This window comes from Neophocaena asiaeorientalis, unplaced genomic scaffold, assembly GCF_003031525.2.
Source record: "Neophocaena asiaeorientalis asiaeorientalis breed wild unplaced genomic scaffold, Neophocaena_asiaeorientalis_V1.1 scaffold473, whole genome shotgun sequence".
NCBI classification, from domain to species: domain Eukaryota; kingdom Metazoa; phylum Chordata; class Mammalia; order Artiodactyla; family Phocoenidae; genus Neophocaena; species Neophocaena asiaeorientalis.
This window is the reverse complement of record NW_020174935.1, coordinates 530,540-540,779: the sequence shown is the minus strand read 5'-3', so window position 1 is coordinate 540,779 and position 10,240 is coordinate 530,540. Positions and strand designations below refer to the sequence as shown.

General features: G+C 55.1%; 1 protein-coding gene across 9 annotated transcripts in view; it reads right to left on the bottom strand.

Moving 5' to 3' along the window:
* Positions 1–3,941, bottom strand: part of KCTD17 (potassium channel tetramerization domain containing 17) — a 15,609-nt gene extending 11,668 nt beyond the window's left edge. For 8 of the 9 annotated variants that reach the window (XM_024761588.1, XM_024761584.1, XM_024761589.1 and 5 more), the window contains exons 1-3: positions 3,732–3,926; positions 2,433–2,541; positions 22–113 (exon numbers count right to left, since the gene is read on the bottom strand). In XM_024761588.1, coding sequence (XP_024617356.1) covers positions 22–113; positions 2,433–2,541; positions 3,732–3,926 — 396 coding nt within the window. Of the gene's footprint in view, positions 1–21; positions 114–2,432; positions 2,542–3,731 lie in introns of all 9 variants that reach the window. The other variant, XM_024761583.1, reaches the window with a different exon arrangement.
* Between the last annotated feature and the right edge of the window lie 6,299 nt (positions 3,942–10,240).

Here is a 10,240-nt window from a genome sequence, read left to right as displayed (position 1 = left end):
CCTGCCCTGCAGCCCCCCGACCTGTGTGACGGTATAATCCTTCTCCTCCATCCGGTCTTTGATGATCCGGATCAGCGGGCCGATGTTGTAGAACTCCGCTTCCTCCAGGACCCCTGGCACAGACAGAGCAGCACCCCGCCCCCGTCACTCCCACTGCCCCCGTGCCCCGTTCTCACCTTGTCCCCTCCACCTCCACCCCCTGCTCCAGTCACACAAAGGTGATGAGCCTCTGAGTTGGGGTCAGGCAAGAGGGAACACTTCCTTCCTTGGGCCCCACACTCACTGTAGTAGGGGTGAGAGGCTGCCATTCAGTGGCACCGTATCCCTGCTGTGCCGAGCACGGTGGCCCAGGGATGGCTGGCAGCCCTCTAGTCTGGGGCTATCCAGAGGCAGTGGGCCCGTTGGGACTGGACCCTATGCCACAGTGAGAAGGGGCTTGGGTGGCTCCCGATTACATGTTCCCATTTACGAAGCACACGCTAAGTGCCAGGCACCGTGCCAGGTATGTCACACTCTTCACTGCAGTTAATTCTCAGCACAGGAAGTAGGTACTTTCATCACCCCCACTGAACAAACGGGGAAACCGAGGACCAGGCAAAGCAGCAGCTGTGCACGGCCACACACCTGGCGCTCGGCAGAGCTGGGATTCACACTCAAGTTCCCCTGCGTCCTAAATGCATAACCTTTGTGCACGTGCATCTCCCCAGTCACTACACTTCACAGTTTGCAAAGCCCCTCCTGTGCTCACCACAAGCCCCAGGGTCATGGAGGAAGCAGGCGCTACTGTCCCCATACAGTTACGGAGACTGAGAGTCTTAGAGACTGAGCGAGTGCCCTCTCCAGTGAACGGGACAACCCTCGCCCTTAGGACTCCCCTAAGCTCCTGCGGGGCAGAGACACTTCCTGTCCTTTCCATGACTGGACTCTGGGCTCCCCGGGGACAGGGCCCATGTCTGATGTCCCCGGCGCCCACACCCACCTAATACAGAGGACACAGTGAGCGACTGCTACTGCCAGGATGCCCCCCGTGGAGCCCTGCAGAGGACAGACAACTAACTCTGCGTCACGGGTCCGCAGTGCCTGGCACTGTGCTAAGTGACACACTTGCTTTAGCTCCTTTTATCCTCACAGCAGCTCAGCAAGGTGGGTGCTATCGTCACCCCATTCCGCAGACACAGGCACGGAGGCACAGAGGGATAAGTGACTTTCCAGGTGTCACACAACTAGTCAGTTTCCTCCTGGATCCCCTGGGCCCTTGCATCGGGGCTCTAGCCCTGTGTAAAGGTGCTGGGAGTGCCAGGGCTTGACAGACCCAGAACCTGTAAACAGGTGTTGGCCGTGACGCTGGAGTGTTTACCTCCCCTCCCCATGGGACCTACTCCTGGGCCCAGGCCACGCCCATGGTACCTGCTGCCCCAGGGGCTGCCGGGAAAGCTGTAGGGCTCCGCAGAGCCGATGCCTACAGCGGGCTCTGATTTTGAAGCTGTGGCCTTCTGGGGAGCCACCTGGCTTCTAGATCACTGTGTCCCACAGGGGTCAGGAGGGAAGACCGTGGGCCCGAGTGAGGAGGGAGGGGCTGTGCTAGACACCTCCAGGGTACAAGCCCCGGGACTCATGACATCTGGTTTTCCCAGAACATGTCCCTAATGTAGAACACCGCCCCTCCTTTATATACACAAGTGGAGACTCAGAAAGGAGAAGTGACATGTCCAAGCTGGCCTGGCTGGGTCAGGTGACCCAGAGCCACACCCTGTGCCCTAAGGAAAAGTGGACTTGGCACCCCTGGCTCCTGGCAGGGGCTCTGCCAACAAGCCTTTCTCCCAGGCAGGCATCCGGTCTTTCTCCCCACTGTCTGTTGGGCCCAGAAGTGGGCATCTACAGGGCCTCAGCCAGCCAGGCCTGGGAGGGACCAAAGCCCTGCTGGAGAGCAGGCTCCGCCCACCCCTGCCTTCACCCACAACTGTGCTGCAGGGGCTGCCGGATGTGGGCGAGGAGTCACCCACTCGACACACCTGCGGACCCACGTGAGCCCTCACCACGCATCTGAGATACCCCATCACCCAGACAAAGAGAGCCACACCTCTCCCCATGGCCATCTCCACCCACAACTGGCTTCCCAGAAGGCCAGGGGAAAGGGCATCCCTGCCCAGCCTCACTGGCTCCCTCTATCCTCTGCTTCCGTGTTTCTGTCACCTCCCCAGCAGCACCCAGTGGAAGCATGGGCCAGTCACCTTGGCACAGTCCCTAGGCTCGGCCTGGACACAGGCTTTGGGAGTCAGTCCTGTCAGGAATGAGAAGAAGCAGGAAACATGGAAGAAAGCAGATGTCCCCCGAGGACAGACGAAATGGCTTTGCGCCTCCACAGGAGGCCCCGGCAGACTGCAGAGGGCAGGGCTAGGGTATGGGGCCCGGCCTCCCCGGGACCAACTCACCCTCCTCAGCCATGTCCTTGTCCAGCACCAGCTTGCCATGCCGGAGGAAGTTGAGGATGGGCCCGAAGTAGGTGGGGTCACGGTCGATGAGGTAGGCCCCGGTCTCATCCTACAAAGGTGAGGGGCACAGGCAGTGAGAGAAGAGTGAGCCCCGCTCCCCTGCCTGACGTCTCACTTCAGTCCCAGTAAAGGATCAGAGGGAGGGCAGGAGGGGGCGGAGTGTCTGCTCTTCCCCAGAACAGAGCGTCCTGATGGAGTAAAAAGGCTTTGGGGTCGGATACACCCAGGTTCAAATCCTGCCCCGGCCTTTTCCTGACTGTGTGACCTTGGGCCAGTGATTTGGCCTCTCGGAGCCACCCTCTTCTTCCCCATAACTGGAGAGCATTGTGAGCGTCCAGTGAGGTCTGAGTGGCACCTGACCCAGCATAGGGCTCAGGGATTGTCCCTCTTAGAGGTTATTCCCTGAAGCCAGCCCTACACTGTCTCCACCAGATCCCCTGGCTTTCTGGGGATGTTTACAAGTTTCCAAAAGAGCCACTATCTCATTGGATACCCTCAGCCTGCAGGGAGGCAGAGCAGGCATCAGTAAAACTCTACAGAGAGGAAACGGAGACATCACCAGGTGAGGGGACTTGCCCAAGGTCACAGCATCAGAGGGTCAGGAAACAGCAGAGAGGGGGCCTTAGAGGTCATCGCCAGGCCAGCCCTCTGGGGTTACAGACAGGAGGCTGAGCAGGATAGGGTTTGACCCAAGGTCATGCAGGAGGTTTGCAGCAGAGCCGAGATGGGAACCCAGAAATGGTGCCCCAGGCCAGCGCTCCTACCTGATGAAGCCCAGCTGAGAAGGCACCCCGGGATTTCTCCACCCAGCTCCCTGTACCCCAAGGCTACCCATATACCCCAAAGGGCGGGGAGGCGGGGAAAAGCGGACTCAGTAACTCCTTCCGTGGTGCAGGAGTCCAGTTTGGGCAGAAGAGAATGCCCTAGGTGTCTGTCTCTTCCCACAGCCCCAGAGGAGGGGGAGAGTCCCTATCCATCAGCCTCCTGGCTTGGGAGCCCAGATCAGCGCTCAAAAACTCCAAATGGGCGCAGCCCGGCGTTGTCCTGTTGCCACGGCAATGGGCACATCCCTCACTCTCCGATCCATTTCCTTCTCCCCTCCTCCGGCCAGTTCTTCCCGCCTCCAGCTCTTCGGAAATAAACCCAGCCGGGTTTCCAGCCCCGCGGGCGGGCCAGGCTGGACAACCAGATTCCGGCGAGCTAAGGATCCCCGACCGCCGCCCACCCCGCGGGCCTCACCCGGTCAGACTGCAGCTCTTCCCCCTGGCACAGGCGGCTGAGGAAGGACTTCTGCTCGCGGCACAGCGTTTGCCGGGTGGTCAGGAACACCGTGCCCCCCACGTTGAGCCTCACCCACTTGCTCCAGCCGCCCGCCCCCGCCGGCGGCGCTGCCTCGCGGGCCTCCATCCTCATCGCTCTTCCCAGCGTCTGCATCCTGCCTGCAAGGCGGCTGGAGGCGGGCATGTACCGCGCGCCGGGCATGCCGGGAGTTGTAGTCCGTGCCGTCCCGCGTGAGTGTGGCCAGGGGTGAGGGTCAGCCGACGCCCTCTATCCCGCCTTCTCCAGCCCCGCCCTACTCTGCCCTTCCTGGGAGGGCTACAAACGGGAGTTTCGTAAAGAAGTTCTTTGGCCAAGTTACTCTGTGTTTGGGAAGGTCAAGTTCGAGGTCACTGGGAAAATAGTGATACCCCAAACCAGCGATCCTCCCATTTGGTCTCCACATTGTTTTCCCTTTGTCCAGTTTGGGTTATCAAACAGCTGACAGGAAAAGGAACTTCTCCCTCCCCAAATTCCTATAGCATTTACCTGTATCTGTTTTCTAATATTCTTTCATTCTGCCTTTGGGGGTGGGGGTGTGAGGAGAGCTGGGTTCTTTCGCCACATAAATTCTTTCAGGACCCCACAGTCGGGCTTAAAAGTTGGCTCAGCACCTTCTATGTTCCAGATGCTTTATGCATCTATTATATTGGGTTGGTCAAACAGTTCGTTCGGGTTTTTCTGTAACATCTTACGGAAAACCCAAACGAACTGTTTGGCCAAGCCAATATTATTCATTGGTGCTCTTAGCACTGTGAGGTCGCTGTTACTGTATCCACTTTACAGATGAGGACACAGAAGTGCAGTGACCTGCTGGACTCACACAGCTGGTGAGTGGCAGGCTGGCATGAACCCAGGTGGGTTCCAAGTGCATTTCCACCACCAAGGCCCCTTTCCTGCTCCTTGGGAAAGATTTCTCGGGAGGAAGGGTCAGGAGGGTGCTGGATGAATGTTTGGAGAACTGGGTTTTCATCCTGGCTTTTGTAGGGTGAAGTGCTGGGAGAGGTCTCAGTTTACCCATCTGTAACTCAGGAGGGGGAAGAGGGATTGGTTCTGTGGGTGCCCTTCTGAGCCAGATAACTCAGAGGTGGGACTGCTATTGCAGGCCCTGCAGGATGTGGGAAGGGAGCAGCTCCTCATGTGGTTTGGGACCAGGGAGGGACAAGGGCTGAAGGGACGCTGTCCTCCTTAACCTCCTTTCCTTCTCACTATTTCGGTCCTGGTCCTGGATTAAGGGGGGAGGGTCTGAGGCTCCCCTCAGTGGTCTCAGTGTCACACACTGGGCAGCCTGGTCCTGCACGGCAGTGGCGGGGTTGGGGGGGGCGGGTTCCATTACCCCTCGGGCTCTGCTTTCTCCGTAAACCTTTCCCCTCGGCAGGGAATGGGTCACAGCTGCTAGACTTCTGCTCTTGGGGACTCGTGTTCTCTTAAACACAAATCCAAGTATGATCTTGAGCAATTTCCTCCCTGGACCTCGGTTTTCTCTTTTGCAAAGTGGGAATTAGAATAGTTGCTACTGGAGAACATTGTTAAGATTAAGTTATGTCGGTAAAACACCTGGCATAGCCCGTGGCTTTTAGTATACTGAATAAATGAATGAGTGAATGAATGAAATGGGTTATAGGATATGAACTGGCCTTGGAAGGTCAGCAGGACTCCTGGCACTTGGTGGGTGAGTCCTCAAGCACCATCAGCTGAAACAAAACCAGAGCAGGGAACATTTCTTTTCCACTTAAGGGGTGCAGGCAAGGAGTGATGCACTCAGATATGTAACTTGGATCACTCTGGGGGCTGCAGAGGGGATGGTTCGAAGCCCCAAGAGACCAGCCACGAGGCCACCTGGGTGAGAAGTGGGGAAGCCCCAACCAAGGTGCTGTCAACTGGGCCAGACAGGAGTGGGCGGCTTCAGTGGATACTTGGGAGGCGGAAGTGAAGGTTGAAGGGACTGGGAAGGAGGGAGGAGGAGGAAGGAGGAGGGGCCACACGGACAGCCCTGGCTTCTGGCTTGAACCAACAGTGTTTCCCTGAAGCGGGAGAGGCAGATATGGGGAGTGATCAGCGTTGAGGAGGTCGGTTTGGAGCCTGTATTTGCAGTGCCTGTGGGCCAAGCAAAAACTGTCCTTGCAGGTGTGATACTCAGGAAAGCAGCATGGACTGGAGAGGACAGGTGGGGCTGTCCCCAGCCTAGGGTGGGGAGGAACCTAGGAAGGCCCTCTCGGGGGGGTGGCTCCAGTGGATGAAGAGGACGGGGCAAAGTCTGGAGAGCAAGGAACAAGAGCCATACCCCAGAGACCAAGAGGGGGCCGGTTTGAATGAACAAGTTCATATGAGGAGTGAAAGTTGAGAAGGCGGAAGTGTAGCATCATGGAGCCGCGGGAGCCCAGGGCTTGCCTGACCCAGCCTGTTGCTGCAGATGTGACAAAGCCGGGGCCGGGAGGCGTAGAAAACTTGCACGGCATTACTCAGCGGTTGTGGAGCAGACCCCAGGTTTCTCGGGCCAGCCCTCGCCCCCCTGGGGCTGCCTCTCCTGGCGAGGAGCAGGGACCACGCAGCACACTTGGACAGCATGGAGCTTTTAAGCTAGGGAGGCATGTCATCCATGTGGCACTTGGGGAAGTTTAATCTGGCGTTGGTGCACAGTCGGGCTGGGGCAAGAACCTGGGGCCGGGAGGGAGAAATGGGGGTGACCTGCCCAGAGCCCCCTCCTCCTCCCTGCTCATATCCTGTTTTCTTGTGTTTCCCCCACTGCACAGTGATCATTCTGAGGACAGACACGATCCCTGGGCTGCTGTATCACAGGTGTCACTGGTCCTGGCTTAGGAGGGGCGAATGGAACAAAAACTCCCCAATGCTGGGAGTGTTTTTAGGACAGGGATCGGTCTTCTTCCTTCACACTGGCTTCCGCTGTATTTTATTTCACTGCTTCAGTGCTTCCTATGTGCCAGATGCTATTCTAAGCGCATCACCCCATGTAACAGGTGTGCTCAGGGAGACAGGTGATAGCAGGAGCCACCCTTTACTCATCTAACATGCCAGAGACCGTGTCCCAGGCATTCTGTAACAGCAACAGCAGCTGTCACCGATGGAGGGTTTACTCTGGACCAGGCCAAGCCCATGCATAATTCTCACAACAGCCCCATGCAATTGATCCTATTCCCACCTCCATCTTATGGAAGATGAGATTGAGGCTCCAAGACCATGGGCCTCCCTAAGTGATGCTGGGAACGGCTACCAAGGGCAGAGCCGGCCTCCGAGCCTGTCTCATCGACTCTGAAGTCCAAGACAACACGGAGTCTCGATGCACCCCTGCACAGGCGTTCTTAACCTCGCCAGGTACAGATGGGGAAACTGCACTCACGTGGGTGGTCCAGTGCAGACCCGCTTAGCCCAGTGCCAGGGCTCATCACCATCGTGGGCTGGGGTCCTGAAAGTGTCGGGGAGGCTAGGCCAGCACTTTTGGTCCCAGAGTGGAGGGAAAGGCTTTTGATGATCCAGTCTTACCCACTTCCTTCCTCAGAAACCCCCAGCTATCCCTAGACACCAGCGTCCCCTCAGTAAGCATCTGAACTGTTTCCACCTGAAGAAACACCCTCCCTCCCACCAATCATCTTTCAGTGCCATGACTGTCTGTTGAGCACCGACTAGATGACAGACATCGAAACACAGAGATGAAGGCGCCAGAGGCGGTCCCTGCCCTAGACGGGGCTTCGGTTTGGGGGAGGTGAGTCTGAGAGGTTTTGACAAAACGTGGAATCCCAGACTGTTCTGCTTGTAATCACAGACTGGTACTCTTCATAGTTTTATGCATGTATTCTCCATTTAGAGGATAAAACCAAACATCCCTTAGAGACTTTCTCTGGAGATTGGTTACCCTGGAGGACAGCCGAACTTCAAATGCCGGCTGGTTGCACTGCCCCCTGCTGTCCCCTTCCGGGAAGAGCAGCTCTCGGGTGTTTTTTTAACATGGCTCTGAAGAGGGCTTGAAAGTGAGACGGGACAGAGAGGTGATTAAGGGGCACAAAGCTCCCAGGTAAGGATGCCAGCCCAGGCTTTGAAGCTTGCTAGCTGGGTGATCTTGGGAAAGTTACTTAACCTCTCTGAACCTCAGCTCCCCATATCTCAATTGGGAATAATAGTACCTGGCTCATGCAGTTGTTGTGAGGATTCAATCAGCTAACACGTGAAGCCACATGACGAGCACTCAGCACACTGTCGGGGCAAAGCCTCAGTGAATCCTGGCTTTCGTGAAGCCGATCCTGCCACTCCGTCTATGGTCGTTTGGGCCAAAGATCAGAGACTGAGCCAAAGGCTGCCCCTTAAGATCCATTTCCCATTGGCCAGGGATGAACCAACCCAACAAACACTTCCCTGCTGGGGTCGGAGGGAGAGGCAGAGAGAAAGGCCACCCCGAATGACCCAGCTTCCAGAGCAGAGCGGCTGCCATTTCCTCACGCTAAACCCCCAAGAACTAAACGGACCCGGGAAACTCTCTACTGCCAGATAGAGCTGAAGGAACAGAAAATGCATGCTGAAGTTCTCACCTGAGCACATCACTGTGTCCTATTTTGAACTTCTCATCTTCTAATCAGCGTCCCCCACATCTGAGGGTTTTGTTCACATCTGCTGTCAGTTCCACGACTAAGATGTCATTCGTCCCTGCTGGGTTTTTTGGATTCGGTACTCCTCTTCCCCACGTTCAGAATGTCAGAACATTCTGATTAGTCTCAACTCTTCCTTTTTTGTGTGTGGTTTTTCTTTTACATCAAATCCACTCCTTTCCCTGCCTTGGCTGACAGTTCTGCCTCTTACCTTGGAGTGGAGGTTGTTGTTTCTGAGTCGGCACCTTTTCAGGTCACCTGAGCAGAAGAACAAGCATATAGGGAGTGTGTCCTGACCAGCCAGAAGTACTCAAACATGCTTTCAGAGGCCCGGGGTCCAGAGTTTGCATCTCTGCTCCATGGTTCCCTGGCTGTGAGACCTCGCTAATTAGTTACGTAACCTCTTCAACTCTCACTTTACACCATTTGCAATATTTACATCATAACATTATTCATACTTCTTAGTGTTATTACATGCAGTAAATGTTAGCTATTATGACTGAGCACCTACTATGTGCCACACCTGGGCTAGAAGTATTCCAGCCCAGATGGGTATTATTATACCCATTTTACAGACGGGGCTCAGAGATAATTGGTCCACAAACTTGAATATCTATAAGGTAACAAGTATGCTACAATGCATTTACCTGGAACTTCCTCTAATTTGTCAACAAATATTCACAGAGCCTGCCCCAAGCGCTCGATTTTAGCGTTTCCAAAATGAAGATGCGGACCCTACTCCCCTTGAAGAGCCCCTACTGTGGGCCTGTAATGTCTGCAGACTCCAGGGGGCGCCATTCGCATCGCGGAAGGGCAGCCAAGGGTCTGGAAGGAGGTGTGCCTTTCTCCAGTTTGCACAAAAGTGCAGCTGGGTTTGAACGTGCCGCTTTCCCAGCCCGGGGCCCGGCTGGATGCCCTCAGCCTGCGCGCTGCTCTCTTCCACCAGCAGGCGGGGCCTCAGTGGGCTCCCGGCCGGTCTTGACCCTGCGGGACTGTGGCCGGCGATTCGGCTTCACCGGCAGGGGGCGCACCAGTCTGCCCGGGTCCTTGGGGGCCCTAGCACTGTTACTATTATTCTGTATTTTGATGCTGAAAGTCTAAGAGTTGGTCAATAGGAACTCGTCTAAGCTGGCCCCTGTATCCTTTTTTAAAAATACTTTCTTAAATAAAGTGCTTCACCTTTTTAAAAAATTGTGGTAAAATACACTTAACATAAAACTGACCATTGAAGGGGTCCAGATTATGCCACTGTGGCAGAAAAATTATTTTGAGCTGAAGGCATTTGAGAGTAGGCTTTTTTCCTGAACTACTTTATCAGCCTAAAAGCAGAGACTCCCCAAAATCTCAAAAGAACTTGTTGTAAATCCCCTCTCCTGGAGCAACCAGGGAAAATTGACTCTTATCCTTGGAGACTGCAAGTCCAAACCACCCCTAAACAGACATTGTCTCAAAAGTAAGGACCCATTTATCTTTCCTAAAAGTAATTTGTTTTCCCTTCCCTTTCCCTTACTAAAATAGTATTTAAGCCCCAAATTCCCTCCTTGAGTCATACTTCTTTGTGAACTCCCAGATGTACGTCTGTGATTAAAATCTGTCTTCTTTCAGGAATTCCCTGGTCCAGAGGTTAGGATTTGGCACTATCACTGCCAGGGCCTGGGTTCAATCCCTGGTCTGGGAAGTAAGATCCTGCAAACCACAAAGCAAAAAAACAACTAAAACTCTCTTCTCTTCTCTCTGTCTTGGCCCCCAAAACACAAACCTGAGAGGGTAGAGGACGAGTTTTTCCTTGGTACCATCTTCATCATTTTGAAGGGTATAGTTCAGTGGCATTAA